The sequence below is a fragment of the Chrysemys picta genome, chromosome 12 (assembly GCF_011386835.1).
Source record: "Chrysemys picta bellii isolate R12L10 chromosome 12, ASM1138683v2, whole genome shotgun sequence".
In the NCBI taxonomy this organism is placed as follows: Eukaryota; Metazoa; Chordata; order Testudines; family Emydidae; genus Chrysemys; species Chrysemys picta.
In genome coordinates, this window is record NC_088802.1 from 24365804 (window position 1) to 24382260 (window position 16457).

Genomic DNA, 16457 nt, shown 5'->3' on the forward strand with positions numbered 1-16457 from the left:
AAAATGATGAAAATGCTTGTATTTGTTTTGTTTGTGTCAAAAATTTCCATGGGAAAAAAGCCCATTTTCCATCATGAGGCATTTTGCAGGCATCACAGCAAAGAGAATTTTAAGGAGGACAATAAAGTGGCTTTGCAGAGAGCTCTTCTCACGTAGAGGAATCATAGGCGAAAGCACAGAGGTGCCTGTTCAAAAATTTAAGACATATGCAAAGGACATTAGCATCACTGACTGATCTGTGTGAGAGACTGCTATCTCAGTAGTGCTGGGGAGATGGGAGGTAGGACAGGGATAGATCGTGAAGCCCTTAGAGGCATTTATGTCACAACACTATCCCTTAAAATGCTGCTATGCAACCAAGCTCTCTCTTGCGTGTTCCGTTCGGTCCCCGATTTCTCTGAAAGCTCAGCATGTCCCATAGATACAAGAGGCTTCAGAGATTGTTCTGTCATGTACAGTCCTGGAGCCTTAAAATCCCACCTATTCTTCACAAAGGATATGTCTGTTTTACAGTAGGCCCATGTCATAACTATAAAGGGAAGGGTAACAGCTCTCCTGTGTACAGTACGATAAAATCCCTCCTGGCCAGAGACTCCAAAATCCTTTTACCTGTAAAGGGTTAAGAAGCTCGGGTAACCTGGCTGACACCTGACCCAAAGGACCAATAAGGGGACAAGATACTTTCAAATCTTGGTGGGGGGGGGGGAGGCTTTTGTTTGTGCTCTTTGTTTTAAGGGGTTGTTCGCTCTTGGGACTGAGAGGGGCCAGACATCAATCCAGGTTCTCCCCATCTTTCTAAACAAGTCTCTCCAATTTCAAACTTGTAAGTAAAAAGCCAGGCAAGGCATCTTAGTTTTACTTTGTTTTCTCAACTTGTAAATGTACCTTTTACTAGAGTGTTTATCTTTGTTTGCTGTACTTCGAACCTAAGGCTAGAGGGGATTCCTCTGAGCTCTTTAAGTTTGATTACCCTGTAAAGTTATTTTCCATACTGATTTTACAGAGATGATTTTTACCTTTTTCTTTAATTAAAAGCCTTCTTTTTAAGAACCTGATTGATTTTTCCTTGTTTTTAGATCCAAGGGGGTTGGATCTGTATTCACCAGGAGTTGGTGGGGGAAAGGAGGGGGATGGTTAATTTCTCCTTGTTTTAAAATCCAAGGGGTTTGGATCTGTATTCACCAGGGAATTGGTGAAAGGTTTCTCAAGGCTTTCCAGGGAAGGGAATTAGCTTTGGGAATGGTGGCAGCGGACCAGATCTAAGCTGGTAGTTAAGCTTAGAAGTCTTCATGCAGGCCCCTACATTTGTACCCTAAAGTTCAAAGTGGGGAAGCAGCTTTGACAGCCTGTGTCATTCAATCGCAGATCGTCCAGCAGGACAGGAAGTCTTGTGTAGGCTGGAGATAGGCAAGGGATGGAGGTGGAATGTTAAGGTTCTCAGACTGTAGCTGCTACCACAATGTTCTGGGGAATTAAGGAGCTGTACACTAGGACACAGGCTAAGGCTATCAAATTGTGGAACAACTGGTAGGAACTTTCAGCCAGTGTCAATTTCACTGAGATTCACACTGGCATTTGGAGGCGATGGGTGGCTTTATGAAGTGACTTGTGATCACAACTCCCACTCACTTTCATTGTGACTTGTGCCCATAAGCCACTTCAGCAATTTAGAAAATAGCACCCAAAAAGTCCCGTTGACCATTCCCAAAGCCCTGGTCTAGCCGGTTCTTGATAAACAGGACTTCTGGGGTTCAAAGAACTGATGCATAAATGAAACACAATAACTCTCCCCTGCCACATAAGGCTTTCTCTCTGCTAATATATCCCTGTGCTGGTAGATTCTTTAAAATTATGTAGTGGCCCATTGGGTATTAATTAACACAAATGTTACATTCTAGATTTACAAGTATGGCTAATAAATTGCAGTGAGATTTTAGAAAAGATTAGTGGGCCAATTTACCCCTGGTGTAACAGTTAAGTGCAGAGACATCAGGGATGGATTTAACCCATGATGCTTATACCCTACAGAGGAGACATATTCTGAAATCAGCTCCCCCTTAAGTCAGTGCTCTGTGGGTGGAAGATTCAGAAACATAAGGCTGTGTCAATCCAGCACCCCCAGTGCTAAGGGAACTTTCAATGGGACTTGTGCTCCTAACTCCCTTAGGAGATTTTGAAAATCTTACTCCAAACTCCCATTGGAAATTTGGAGAATGCAGATGAGAAATGTTGTTAGCTGTTTGTCTGACAGCCCACAGGGACAAGCCATTTGGTCTTTATGGGTCATCAGCTCTCCTGAGGTTCTAGAGAAGATTTCAAAACTCTTCTTTACACTGTAAAAAAAAAAAAATGGAGATATCCTATCTCCTAGAACTGGAAGGGACCTTGAAAGGTCATCAAGTCCAGCCCCCTCCCTTCACTAGCAGAACCAAGTACTGATTTTGCCCCAGATCCCTAAGTGGCTTCTGCAAGGATTGAACTCACAACCCTGGGTTTAGCAGGCCACTGGTCAAACCACTGAGCTATCCCTCCCCCCCGTACAAGGACTTGAACTCATGATTGCCAGCAAAGGCTGGAGAGAGAGTTTTCCTTCTAGCGGTAGGACATAAACAATCTTCTGCTCTCCTGTGCAAACTCTTTAAGAGCTTAATGCCATAGTGCAAAGGGAAACTGATTGTTTCTGGAGAATCTGTGAAGAATTTGTCTGCAGTGATTAGATGGAGGGTAACATTTTCAAAAGCGCCTAGTGTCTTAGGAGAGTAAGGTCATATTTACAAAGGTATTTAGGTGCCTAAAGATGCAGATAGTCATCTAGGGGGATTTTAAAGACCACCTACCTTGCTCAGGGCTATGAAAAATTTCATACCCTATGTGACATAGTTAGGTTGATTTAGCCCCCGCTATAGACACAGCTAGGTCAATGGAAGAATTTTTCTGTTGACCAATTGCTGCCTCTCAGAGAGGTAGATTTACTACAGTGATGGAAACCCCCTTCTATTGCTGTTGTAAATGTCTCCATTACAGTGCTCAAAGCGTAGACAGACCCTAAATGATCCTAATAGTACCTTTTGGATTGAAATTCTGTGGGTAAAATATTGTTTCAATTTTCATGCGAGTTACATGAGCAATTGTGCTTTCAAGTTTGTTCTTCCAGCAGTTCAACAGCTATCTATCTATCTGATTTAAAAAAGCATTCGAAGACTAGTACATTTCAAAAGGGATGAGCTTTTAGTGTGCTAAATCTTGTGACTTTTTTCAAAAGACTCAAACGTTTCCACAAACTGATCCCTGTCAGGACCAGGGCCGCCCGGGGGGGGGGGGGGGGGGGACAAGTGGGGCAATTTGCCCCAGGCCCTGGGCCCCACAGGGGCCCCCATGAGAATATTGGAGGCTCCCCCCCCCCCCCCCGTACTAGATGGCACCAGAGTAGACGAAATATGAGAGGGGCGTCAGAAATACTGACTAGTGACCAATAGAGTACAATAGCCAATGCAATAATCAAAAAGTTATGCTATAAAATGGCCAGTAGATGGCAGCATGTTCTAAGAGTGAGATATGGGCAGTTATTTTCAAAAATGCCCATTAGAAGGCAAAATATTTTGAATACTAATAAAAGGGCAGTGCAAGTACATTATTACTGGCCATCACCTTGACAGGTATCTCCCAAAAATGTAAGCTGGTGTTTGTCCATGATCTAAAATATTTTCCACAAAGGATCATTAGACTAAAACATGATGTTCAATGGGACTTCTATAATTGCAAGTCACACTGGGCATTGTTAGCTACAAAGCTTTGGAGATAGAAAATGAACCAAGTGGGAGAAAGGTTGAAGTGGGACCGTATTGAAAAGCATGAAGAAAGAATACATATATGAGAGATCATTTACACTTATTAAATCGAAGGGGAAGCCCATTTTCCAAAGGTAGATCACATGCACCAGCTCATCCCTTCAGGTAACTGCAGGTCTCTCTAATGAGAGAGTCCCGTTTCTGCAGAATGATGAAAGACAAGAACCTGAGTGGAACCGAGTCCTGTCTCTCAAATCCTGAAGAGCTCTGCGTAGTCGAAAACTTGTCTCTCACCAACAGAAATGTGTCCAATAAAAGGTATTACCTCACCCACCTTGTCTCAAAGCCTGAGAAATGAGTTCATCAACTCAAGTATGAGCTGTCCTATGAATAGAGGTAAGCACCCAATTCCAAACTGCTGCTGCTTTGAATTTATATATCACCTTCCAAACCGGGGTATTAAAGTGCTTGAGTAATTAAGCATTAGCATATGTGACAGACTCAGGCCAGAAGGATATAAGAGGATAGTGGAAGGCACATATATCAGCCTCAGAATGAGCAGAGCCCTGTTCCCTGGATAGCCAAACAGGGGCTACTCCAGGCCAATCAAGACACCTGACGCCAATTTATCCAGTTAAGGTCGTTAGACTAATGCTGGCACCTGACCTCAATTAACTGACAGAGGGTCAGGTAAGACTGTTAGGCTAATGGAGACAGCTGGAATCAATTAAGGTCCCACTTATACTGCTTTAAAAGTTCTCCTTTCCATCTCTCTTGAGATGAGCCCAGGTGAAAGGAGCTGGAGGAGAGGAAGCATTACTGTACCCTGAGGTAAGAGTGAAGCTTGGAAAAAGGGGAGTACGGGGAAATGTCCCAGGGAATCAAAGCAACGTCAGTTGAGGAGGGAAGCCGCTAACAGCTGTTATCATTAGGGTCCCTGGGTTGGAACCTGGAGTAGAGGGTGGGCCCAGGTTCCCCCTTTCTTCCCTCCTCTCTCCCATGATCCACAGAGATCCCTTTGAAAGGGGAAACAGACTTGGATCCAGGCAGGAGACCAAACTGTCTCTAAGGAGCAACAGAGACTGTGGGTATTCCACCTCCCATACAGGCCGGTGATGAAAGTAGCTCAATAATCTGTAACCTTTGCCGCCTTACTGGGAAAGGGAGGTCATATTGAGGGCCTCAGTGAGTTTCTGAGGCCACTATATCCGCCAGGAAGCGCGGGACCCACAATACAGGCTTGGAGCTTTGTCACACAATTTAAGATTCACCTTCTGTGAAGAATGTTGGAAGTGTCTGTATTCATTTTTACGATACATAGTTTGAGTCAGGATGCTGGGCAAAGGTAGGTAGGACAAGTGGTAGGAGCTTGAGATCCCGGAACTGAAGCCAGGGGTCAGAGTCAGTATCAGGGTGAAGATTCAAGCTGAGGGTCAGAGACGGAGACAGAATCAGGAATTGGGACAAGGGTCAAAACCAGGCATCGGCATCCCAGTTGGGTTTCCAGGGGTCGATCAGGAGTCAGAATCCAAGTCAGAGCCGAGGTCAGTACCAGAACTTCAGACACAGAGAAGCGGGGTGGTCATGGCAGCTGGCTGGGATCCGCATTGTTGCCTGGACACTTCTTGGTGCGCCCCGTTGGTGAATATAGGGTCAAGGAGCCAAGACGACTGTCAGTCCGATCATGCCGGATGGAATTTACCGTGGCATACAACCACTGCAGATTATGGGCCACTGGGAATGAGTCAGCTACAGGCATGGGCAGGTGGTGGTATGGGGATATTACTTACCTGTTAACCTTACAGGCCCAGGTCCAAGTCCTGCTGATACTTACAGTTGCTTTGGGTGGCTGTGGTATGGGTAGCTAAGGGTTAAATTCTGCAAGGATCCCCTCATGGTAGCTGTAGACATTCCTCAATGGTCTGATGCTCAAAAGGAGAAATGCATGAAGCAGTGTATTAGAGATACGGGGTGGGTGAGGTAATATCTCTTATTGGACCAACTTCCATTGGTGAGAGAGACAAGCTTTCAGCTACTAGACTGCATGAACCAGTGTAGTCAGGTTCAGGTGCCCTTCTCAAACCCCCAGGGGACCTTTGGGCAGGAACCCTGAACTAAGGGACTTTGAAGTGGATAAAAAGACAGCCTGTGGCTCAAAGGGTTAATGTGATGCTTGCATATATAAACAGGGTAATCTGGAGCAGAGAGGCTATTTTACTTCTGTATTTGGCACTGGTGCGACCACTGCTGGAATTGTGCCCACAATTCACAATTCACGAAGGGTTCAGCGAATAGCCATGAGGACGAATAAAGGATTGGAAAGACTCAAGGAGTTCAATCAGTTCAGTTTAGCAAGGAGCAGGTTAAGTGGTGAACTGATTACGGTCTGTAAGTGACCATGTGGGGAACAGAAATGTGATAATCGTTGGCTCGTCAATCTAGCAGAGAAAGATATAACAAGATCCAATGGCTGGAAGTTGAAGCTCAACAAATTCATACTGGAAATAAGGCACAGTTTTTATCAGTGAGGGTAATTAACCATTGGAACAATTTACCAAAGAGTCGTGGTGAATTTCCCATCAGTGGAAATGTTTAAATCAGAATTGGATGGTTTTTTTCTAAAGGATCTGCTCTAGTTCAAACAGGAATTAATTCAGGGAAGTCTTACGGCCTGTGTTTCACAGCAGTTCAGACTAGATGATCCAGGGACCCTTCTGGCCTTGGAATCTATGAATAAGTGGGGAGAGATTCTGATTGGGGTGTCAGACTGTCCAAGAGGCCGGGGTTGCAGGGGGCAACCTGCCTCATTGTTCTTGTGGGGTATCTGGGTTAAGTGGAACCTGCTTAAACTGTCAAGGAAAGGCAGTGTTTAGATAGACAATATGTGCATAGGATTTTATTGTTTTAACCCTGTTTCCCTCTGCTAGTTATGTTTCTGTGAACCAGTCAATCACACCTGTTTTTGAAGAGGCCATCCTGAGTCACTAGAGGTTCAAATTGGTCACAATGTCCAAGAGAGGATTCCATAGGAGGGGACAAAGCCAGTTGTAGCTGCTGGAGATAAATACGGCTGGTGAAACAGGGATGCTGTAGCCTGCAGACACACAGCATCCATTCTATATACATGGGTGATAGAGAGATGGATATACAAGTGATTGCTTAAGAAGAGAGAGAGAGAGAGAGAGAGAGAGAGAGAGAGATCCAAAAGGAATAGACAAATCAGTGAATTAAAAGTTTTAACTTTCCTACCAATATTGGTTGGAATTTTCTAAGTGCCTTAATGGATTTAGGTGCCCAACTCGTCAAGAGGAGCAGGTGCCTAACTCCTTTAGAGCGCTATTGAAGTCTCAGCCTTAATAGTCCATGAATTCATGTTACAGGGAGAGAATTCCCAGCACAATTTAACAGCATTTTCAGGTTCCACAACTTATATAATGGAAACAGTTTTCAACACTTATTAATATTTGCTAAAGGTGGTAAATCTGGCTCTACCTGTTGGGAATTTTTGATATTTTGGAACCGTGTAACAGTGTGAAAGAATCACAGAGGTACATTCACAGATTTATAGATTAGAAAGCCACAAAAGACCATTAGATCCTCTAGTCTGACCTCCAACACTAGATTGATTGATTGATTTTGGCTTATACAAAAATATGAAGACTTTCTCAGTAATGGTATCCCACATTTGGACAAACTTTGTCTGAGAAGAGATATGAGACGATGTGAATCAAACTGTGTGTGTATAAATGGCTGCCTATTACTGTGGGCTCTCAGACCCATCAATATAGCAACTGAGTTCCTGGTCTGGTTTGGGAGAGGTTAATATTTTGTTAAATCTGCTGCATAAAACTTACGATAATATATCCAAAGAGTCAACATGCCGGCCAGCTCTGTTCCTGCAACTTCATTACTGATCCAGGGGGCTTTATTCATAGATTCATAGATTCATAGACTTTAAGGTCAGAAGGGACCATTATGATCATCTGGTCTGACCCCCTGCACGCTGCAGGCCATAAAACCGTCCCCGCCCCTTCCCTGGACTCTGCTGCTGAAGTCCCCAATCCTGTTATTAGTGACCTCAATCGGCAGAGACCCTCCTGCTAGAGATCCCTGCCCCATGCTGCGGAGGAAGGCGAAAAACCTCCAGAGGCTCAGCCAATCTGCCCTGGAGGAAAATTCCTTCCCGACCCCAAATATGGCGATCAGTAAGACCCCGAGCATATAGGCAAGAGTCTCCATCCTGACCCTTTTTAGCCATTATGCTATTTACCTACCATTGCTTGGTTTTCCTTGACAACTATGTTTTACCATTAAACCATTCCCTCCATAAACTTATCTAACTTAATCTTAAAGCCAGACAAGTCCCTCGCCCCCACCGTTTCCCTCGGAAGGCCGTTCCAATATTTCACCCCTCTAACGGTCAGAAACCTTCGTCTAATTTCAAGCCTGAACTTCCCCACGGCCAGTTTATATCCATTCGTTCTCGTATCCACGTTAGTACTAAGCTGGAATAATTCATCTCCCTCCCTTGTATTAATCCCTCTAATATATTTAAAGATAGCAATCATATCCCCCCTCAGCCTTCGCTTTGTCAGACTAAACAACCCAAGCTCCTCTAGTCTCCTTTCATATGACAGGTTTTCCAATCCTCTGATCATCCTAGTGGCCCTTCTCTGCACCCGTTCCAGTTTGAGTTCATCTTTTTTAAACATGGGAGACCAGAACTGCACACAGTACTCCAAATGAGGTCTCACCAGCGCCTTGTACAACGGAAGCAGGACCTCCTTATCCCTACTAGATATACCTCGCCTAATGCATCCCAAGACAGCATTGGCTTTTTTCACCGCCACGTCACACTGTCGACTCATAGTCATCCTGCGGTCTACAAGGACCCCTAGGTCCTTCTCCTCTTCCGTTACTTCTAACCAATGCGTCCCCATCTTGTAACTAAAATTGTTATTGGTCATCCCCAAATGCATCACCTTACACTTTTCACTATTAAATTTCATCCTATTTCTGACACTCCAATTCACAAGCTCATTCAAGTCTCCCTGCAGGATATCCCTATCCTCTTCCGAATTTACAATGCCTCCCACCTTCGTATCATCCGCAAACTTTACCAGCCTACTCCTGCAATCGGATCCGAGGTCAGTTATAAATAGATTAAATAAAATGGGTCCCAAAACCGAACCTTGGGGAACTCCACTGGTAACCTCCCTCCAACCTGACAGTTCACCCTTCAATACGACCCGCTGCATTCTCCCCATTAACCAATTCCTTATCCATCTCTGGATTTTCATATCGATCCCCATGTTTTTCAGTTTAACCAATAATTCCTCATGGGGTACAGTATCAAACGCTTTACTGAAATCCAGGTATATTAGGTCCACCGCATTTCCCTTATCTAATAAATCCGTTACTTTCTCAAAGAAGGAGATCAGATTCGTTTGGCACGATCTGCCCTTCGTAAAACCATGTTGTAAATTATCGCAATTGCCACTACCCTCCAGGTCCTCAACTAGTTTCTCCTTCAAAATTTTCTCTAACACCTTGCACACTACAGATGTTAAACTAACAGGCCTGTAGTTACCCGGATCACTTTTTTTCCCTTTTTTGAAAATAGGAACCACATTAGCTATTCTCCAGTCTAACGGGACCGCCCCCGAGTTTACAGATTCATTAAATATTATTGCTAACGGGCCTGCTATTTCCCGCGCCAATTCCTTCAATATTCTCGGATGAAGATCGTCCGGTCCTCCCGACTTAGCCCCATTAAGGCGTTCAAGTTTTGTTTCTACCTCGGATACGGTAATCCCCCATCCCGAACGCCCCTCTTCCTTCCCCCCAACTTCGTCTTTGCTGGGTTAAAGCTTAAGTATTTTTTTGCCAATCATCTCCAAGAAGTATTTTTCTCTTCTTCAGTTTTTATCCTTCCTCGATACACCCCATGGCAAACACAGAAGGGGGGAATCAAACGTCCATCACAGAATTCATCCTCCTGGGATTTGGGGATCTCCCTGAACTGCTGACTCTACTCTTCCTGCTGTTTCTGGTGATCTACATTGTGACCTTGGCTGGGAACATCCTCATTGTTGCGCTAGTTGTGGCTGATCGGCACCTTCACATCCCCATGTACTTCTTCTTGGGGAACTTGTCCTGCTTGGAGACCTGCTACACCACCACCCTCCTTCCCAGGATTCTGGTCAGTTTCCTGACAGGGGACAAGACCATTTCTGTGAGTGGTTGTATGACACAATTTTATTTTGTTAGTTTCTTTGCTGGTGCGGAATGCTATCTGCTAGCAGTGATGTCATATGATCGGTATTTGGCGATATGCAAACCGCTGCATTATGCAGCCCTCATGAATGCCAGGTTCTGCCTGCAGTTAGCAGCTGGGTCTTGGATAAATGGATTTCTGGCTGTTATCATAGTACTATTTCTTATGTTACAATTAACTTTCTGTGGCCCCAATGAAATTGATCATTTCTACTGTGAATCCACAGAAATGTTAAATCTATACTGCAATGGCACCAACCAGACAGAGCTTGTCATTACCATCCTGGCTGCTATATTCACTCTGCCTCCATTTGTATTAACCATGATGTCCTATGTGTATATCATCATCACCATCCTGAGAATCCCTTCCACCACCGGGAGGCAAAAGGCATTTTCCACGTGCTCCTCTCACCTCATTGTGGTGACCATTTTCTATGGGACCCTAATCATTGTATATCTGCTACCAAAAAACAACACACTAAGAGACCTAAACAAAGTGTTCTCTGTCTGCTACACAATTCTGACACCTATGGCCAATCCTTTCATATACAGCCTGAGAAACAAAGAGGTGAAAGAGGCCCTGAGAAAAATTGCCACTAAATGTGTAGATTTTACAAGAAATTAGAAATCACAAGGTTTTTGTTTCTTACTGTATTAAGGGGAAATGGTGAGATGCAGAGCTGGTTTATTGTTTTATAGAAACAGATTCTGGGTGGTCCGTAGTTCTGACTAGGTCTTTCGGAATGTGCTGCTATAATATTTGAGGATGTGCAAATATCTGAAATGTGAGATCAATCAATACCAGGAGCTTTATATTCATAATAAAATTGAACTGTATTACACTTGGCTCGAGTTAGGCAATTCCATACATTAAACCAAAGTAAGAATATAGGATAAAAGAACAATTTACACTGAGATTATCGAAGGATCCTAAGGGGGCTAGTGGTCCAAATTTCAATGGGGTTGTGTTACCTAACTCCCTTAGGTCCCTTGACAATCTTGGCTGAATGACGAGATATTTGAAAGTATACACTGATTTTGGGTACCTCAGCCATTGGGGAATTGCACTTGAGACTCCAAGATTTTTCAGAGCACATAGAATTTTCATAACCTGTTGTGTGTTCAATGATGGGACATGATCGGTTCACCTCATCCTATCTAGGTATATGACATGGCCATCACCAACATTAACAATGGGACACCTCAAGGAAGAAGAGCTTGTCGATATGGGGAGAAATCATATGAATTTGAAGAAATTTGGACCTTGTTTCCAGATACTCTTGAATAAAGAATGCTGAAATAATGCCTGACTTCCATTCCACTGGACCTCTCTGCTTTCTCCCTCCCGCTTCCTGCCCCCATTCCCCAACTTCCTTTTTTGGGGCCAATTTGTGTCTTTTTTCAAATTGTTGTTACCCCCTCCCTCACATGCAAGGTTTGGCTGATTTTGTATTGCCTAGTTTTGACAAGTTGCAAAGTTGCGTAATTGCATATTTTTTTAGCAAGCCTGTAAAATGTGCAGTGTTGGGTGACATGTACAAGCTGTAACCATTTTTCTTGTTTGTTTCTTCATGAAAATTAATAAAAAAAATGAATCACAAAAATAAAATGACAGGTCACCTCTCAATCACTGCTGGGAGGTTGGGAATTCAAATCCCCGTATTACAGAGGCACAGGGCAGATTACGGGTCACGCCCAAATCCACACACAGAAAGTCTGTGGTTGAGCTGGGAATTGAATGCAGATGTCCTACATCATGCTCCAGGGTCCTATCATTACACCATCCTTTGGCCCCTGAGAGGGTAACGCCTCCCCGTTCTCATTAGTTAACTTCCCGTGCTTTCTACAGGCCATAAACTACTGACCCCACAAGCAGAAGGTGAGGATTGAGAAACAGGCATTTATTCACTGTAGGAGCCATTGGATGGCAAACAAGGCAACTGATGACAAAAGGGATGCTGTACTGTTTAATGGCTACCCTCGTAGAGAGTCAGGGATGGGAAGGGGGTAGCTACACTATACTATGGGCACTACAGGGCATCAGTAATTCTCTAAAGTGCCCTCTAGAATGCAGCTTTTATGACTATTAACAAAGCGATATTATTACCATTATTCCTTTGTATTATGGCCATGCTGTAATAGGACCATCCAGAAACCTGGCCCTGGCCCCATTTTGCTGTGCAATGTACAAACACAGGGTAAGAGAGTCTCGGGCTTTGTCTACACTAGCACTTTTGGAGATAAAACTTTTATCAGTCAGGCAGGGGTGTGAAAAACTTTACAGTTAGGCGAAGTAAGAAAAATGCTGTTTGAGACCCAATTAGAGTTTGATTGAGGGATATTTACTCTGTATATTGTGACATGATGCTGACTTTGTGTTTTAGTGGTTACAAAGCTTTAACATTTTGAACCTCAACAGCTACTGTCATTAAATAACTGTCTGACCCCCTCATAATTTCCCACAACTGTGAAAATTTAAATCAATACAACTAATAAACAATGTTTAAAAATAAACATCAATATTATCCATTGAAATGATAAAAAAATAAAACCTGAGTTCTACCAAGCCTAGAGACAACAGAAGAAAGAGAGTCAGAGCCTCCCAAAGTCACAGAAGAGCCGTGCCTTTTTGGTTTTAATTCTGATTACACTGGTCTACAATTTTTGAGAAGTCGTCTGCTTCAGAGACAAAATGTGCTATTTATTATGTATTTTGACGTGCTGAATTCAAATATGACAATCAAAACAACTGGCTACTGTTTCTAAGATATTTAAGTTTTTACATTTTATGTCTATGTATATTGTGGAGATAGTAGAGTTTTAATCATAAACTGTAAACCTAGGTCTTTTCATGTGTTTATGGTTGCTTTACGTGATAATATTTCACCTGTCCTGTTTATGGAACACTTTAAAAGTCAGCAAAAGGGATATATAAATAAAATTTATTATGAAACAAAAGGCAAAAAACTATTATGTACATAGTTTAGTCCTATTCAGTGTCTACTTGGCGCTTCTTGGCTTGTCTCTTGTATTCATTAAATGGAGCATCTCTTGTCACTGTCCAGCAATAGTCTGCAAGCATTGATGGGCTCCATTTGCCCTGATAGCGTTTCTCCATTGTTGCAATGTCCTTGTGAAATCGCTCGCCGTGCTCGTCGCTCACTGCTCCGCAGTATGGTGGGAAAAAATCTAGATGAGAGTGCAAAAAATGTATCTTTAGTGACATGTTGCAACCAAGGCTTTTGTATGCCTTGAGGAGGTTTTCTACCAACAACCTGTAGTTGTCTGCTTTGTTGTTTCCGAGAAAATTTATTGCCACTAACTGGAAGGCTTTCCATGCCGTCTTTTCCTTGCCACGCAGTGCATGGTCAAATGCATCATCTCGAAGAAGTTCACGAAGCTGAGGACCAAGAAAGACACCTTCCTTTATCTTAGCTTCACTTAACCTTGGAAATTTTCCACGGTGATACTTGAAAGCTGCTTGTGTTTTGTCAATGGCCTTGACAAAGTTCTTCATCAGATCCAGCTTGATGTGCAAGGGTGGTAACAAATTTTTCCTTGATTCAACAAGTGGTAGATGCTGAACACTTTTCCTCCCAGGCTCCAATGACTGTCGGAGTGGCCAATCTTTCTTGATGTAGTGGGAATCTCTTGCACGACTATCCCATTTGCAGAGAAAACAGCAGTACTTTGTGTATCCAGTCTGCAGACCAAGCAAGAGAGCAACAACCTTCAAATCGCCACAAAGCTGCCACTGATGTTGGTCATAGTTTATGCACCTCAAAAGTTGTTTCACGTTGTCATAGGTTTCCTTCATATGGACTGCATGACCAACTGGTATTGATGGCAAAACATTGCCATTATGCAGTAAAACAGCTTTAAGACTCATCTTCGATGAATCAGGGAACAGTCTCCACTCATCTGGATCGTGAACGATGTTGAGGGCTGCCATCACACCATCGATGTTGTTGCAGGCTACAAGATCCCCTTCCATGAAGTAGAATGGGACAAGATCCTTTTGACGGTCACGGAACATGGAAACCCTAACATCACCTGCCAGGAGATTCCACTGATGTAGTCTGGAGCCCAACAGCTCTGCCTTACTCTTGGGTAGTTCCAACTCCCTGACAAGGTCATTCAGTTCACCTTGTGTTATGAGGTGTGGTTCAGAGGAGGAGGATGGGAGAAAATGTGGGTCCTGTGACATTGATGGTTCAGGACCAGAAGTTTCATCCTCTTCCTCGTCTGACTCAAGTGAGAATGTTTCTGGTGCATCAGGAACCGGCAGTCCTTCTCCGTGGGGTACTGGGCATATAGCTGATGGAATGTTTGGATAATGCACAGTCCACTTTTTCTTCTTTGACACACCTTTCCTAGCTGGAGGCACCATGCAGAAGTAACAATTGCTGCTATGATCTGTGGGCTCTCTCCAAATCATTGGCACTGCAAAAGGCATAGATTTCCTTTTCCTGTTCAACCACTGGCGAAGATTTGTTGCACAAGTGTTGCAGCATATGTGTGGGGCCCACCTCTTGTCCTGATCTCCAATTTTGCAGCCAAAATAAAGGTGATAGGCTTTCTTAACCATAGTGGTTATACTGCGCTTCTGTGATGCAAAAGTCACTTCACCACAAACATAGCAGAAGTTATCTGCACTGTTCACACAAGTACGAGGCATCTCTGCTCACTTTGGCTAAACAGAAATGTGTCCCTTTGCAAAATCAAACACTGACAAATAAGAGAGCACGACGCTGTATGATTTCTAGAGCTGATATAGGGCAATTTGTTCAGCAGAGTGATGTAAGCTTCGTTATGATGTGCATCATCCATGACTTCTAGGAATAACATGATGCAATTCATATCATGTATGACACAATACCAGCTTCAGATTGCATCATTCATTGTTTTGCCTAAAAAGCAAGAACTGTCCAAAGCCAGTCATAGATTTATTCATAGATCCAGTCAAAGATGTATTTTAGTCATTTCTGGTTTAAACTGAGATCCCTTCCCTTTATAACTCACTTATCCTCCGCCATTCCCACGTCAAGGGTCGTATATACTGACCCAATAGCATATCTTGAAAACTAGAGCCAATCAACAATTTTAAGCATCATTTTCGTTCTCAGTGACCCAGAATTAGTAAAGTTTGACTACATTTATTTCAGAAGCATTTTGGCTGTAGAACAGTGTTATTGCTTTGGGGTGGGGTTTAGTTAGGAAGGATTTGGCTAAATGAAAAGAAGTGAGGGCAGATATGCTGAGGAGAGGGGATGGGGGGGCACAGAGAAGGGAAAAAGGTGGAAGCTGTGAAGGAGGAAGATATGAAGGATGTTCCAGTAGTTAGGGCATCATTCTAGCATTTGGGATTAGAACTGGATGAAATTTTTCATTTGAACAGTTTCTTTGCCAAAAAAATACAGTTTTTGTTGACTGAAACTAGTTGACGTGAATTTGCCTAATACGTTTGGCCCAAAACACTGGTGGTGAGCGGGCTGGATTCACAAAGAGACTTAGGGCTTGTTCATAAAATAGCTGGAGGAGAAGAAAGCAGCAGAGGTCTGTGTTTTAGCCAATGGTTGCAACACCCACCTGCAATGTTGGAGACCCAGATTCAAGTCCCTGTGCTGGAGCAGAAATTTAAATGCAAGCCTCCTGTCTCTGAGGGGAGTGCTCTAAACCCCAGGCCATAGAGCGTTCAATGGTGGACCTCTTCCAACCTTGCTGTTGAAGCTTTTCCACTTTGTATAAAATACCTCAATCGTCATTGGCTCAGGGAGCAAGCATGAGAATGACTCTACAGCCTAGTGGTTGGAGCATGCAGTTGTTAGATAGAAGACCTTGACTCAAGTCCCTGCAACAATGAACATGTAATTATTGATACAAAGTGGGACAGCTTCAACAGAAGAATCTGAGAGACCTCCCCCCTCTCCCCGAGCAGCCTGTCGCTCCGGTCAGGGTGCTCACCAGCGGGGTTCTAGGACTGGGATTTGGATTTGGGTCTCCCACATCACAGGCTAGTACCCGGGCCAAACTTCATAAAGGCAAACAGGGCCCCATTCTTCACTGCCCATTTTAATGAATGGCACCTAAGGATCCTTGGGAATTGACCCTTTTAAAAATGCTTGGAAGCCAAATGTTTCCGGCTGAGTGATGTGGTATTTTCAATCCAAAGTGGATTTTCTGTTGCATTTTGGTTTGTTGGAAATTCCAGATTTGGTTCAACCTACAGCAATTGCCTTTTCCGATTTTTTGGAACTGCCACCGAATAAAAAAAACAGCTGTTTGCTCAGTTCTACTTGGGATACCTGTGTTCCAGTCCCTGTTCCACCGGAGATTCCCTGTTTGACCATGGAAATTTCTGTGCCTCTGTTCCCCAGCTGTACAATGGAGAAA

At 43.5% G+C, this 16457-nt stretch overlaps 2 protein-coding genes across 2 annotated transcripts in view; both read left to right on the forward strand.

Annotated features, from left to right (window-relative positions):
- The window catches only part of LOC135974464 (maestro heat-like repeat-containing protein family member 1), a 936803-nt gene that overhangs the window by 755008 nt on the left and 165338 nt on the right, over window positions 1–16457 (forward strand). The gene's annotated exons all lie outside the window — the stretch shown is intronic.
- LOC135974661 (olfactory receptor 10A7-like) lies at window positions 9724–10734 on the forward strand. Its single transcript, XM_065563075.1, has one exon. It carries the CDS (start codon window positions 9736–9738, stop codon window positions 10687–10689), a length of 954 nt encoding a protein of 317 aa, XP_065419147.1. The 5' UTR covers window positions 9724–9735; the 3' UTR covers window positions 10690–10734.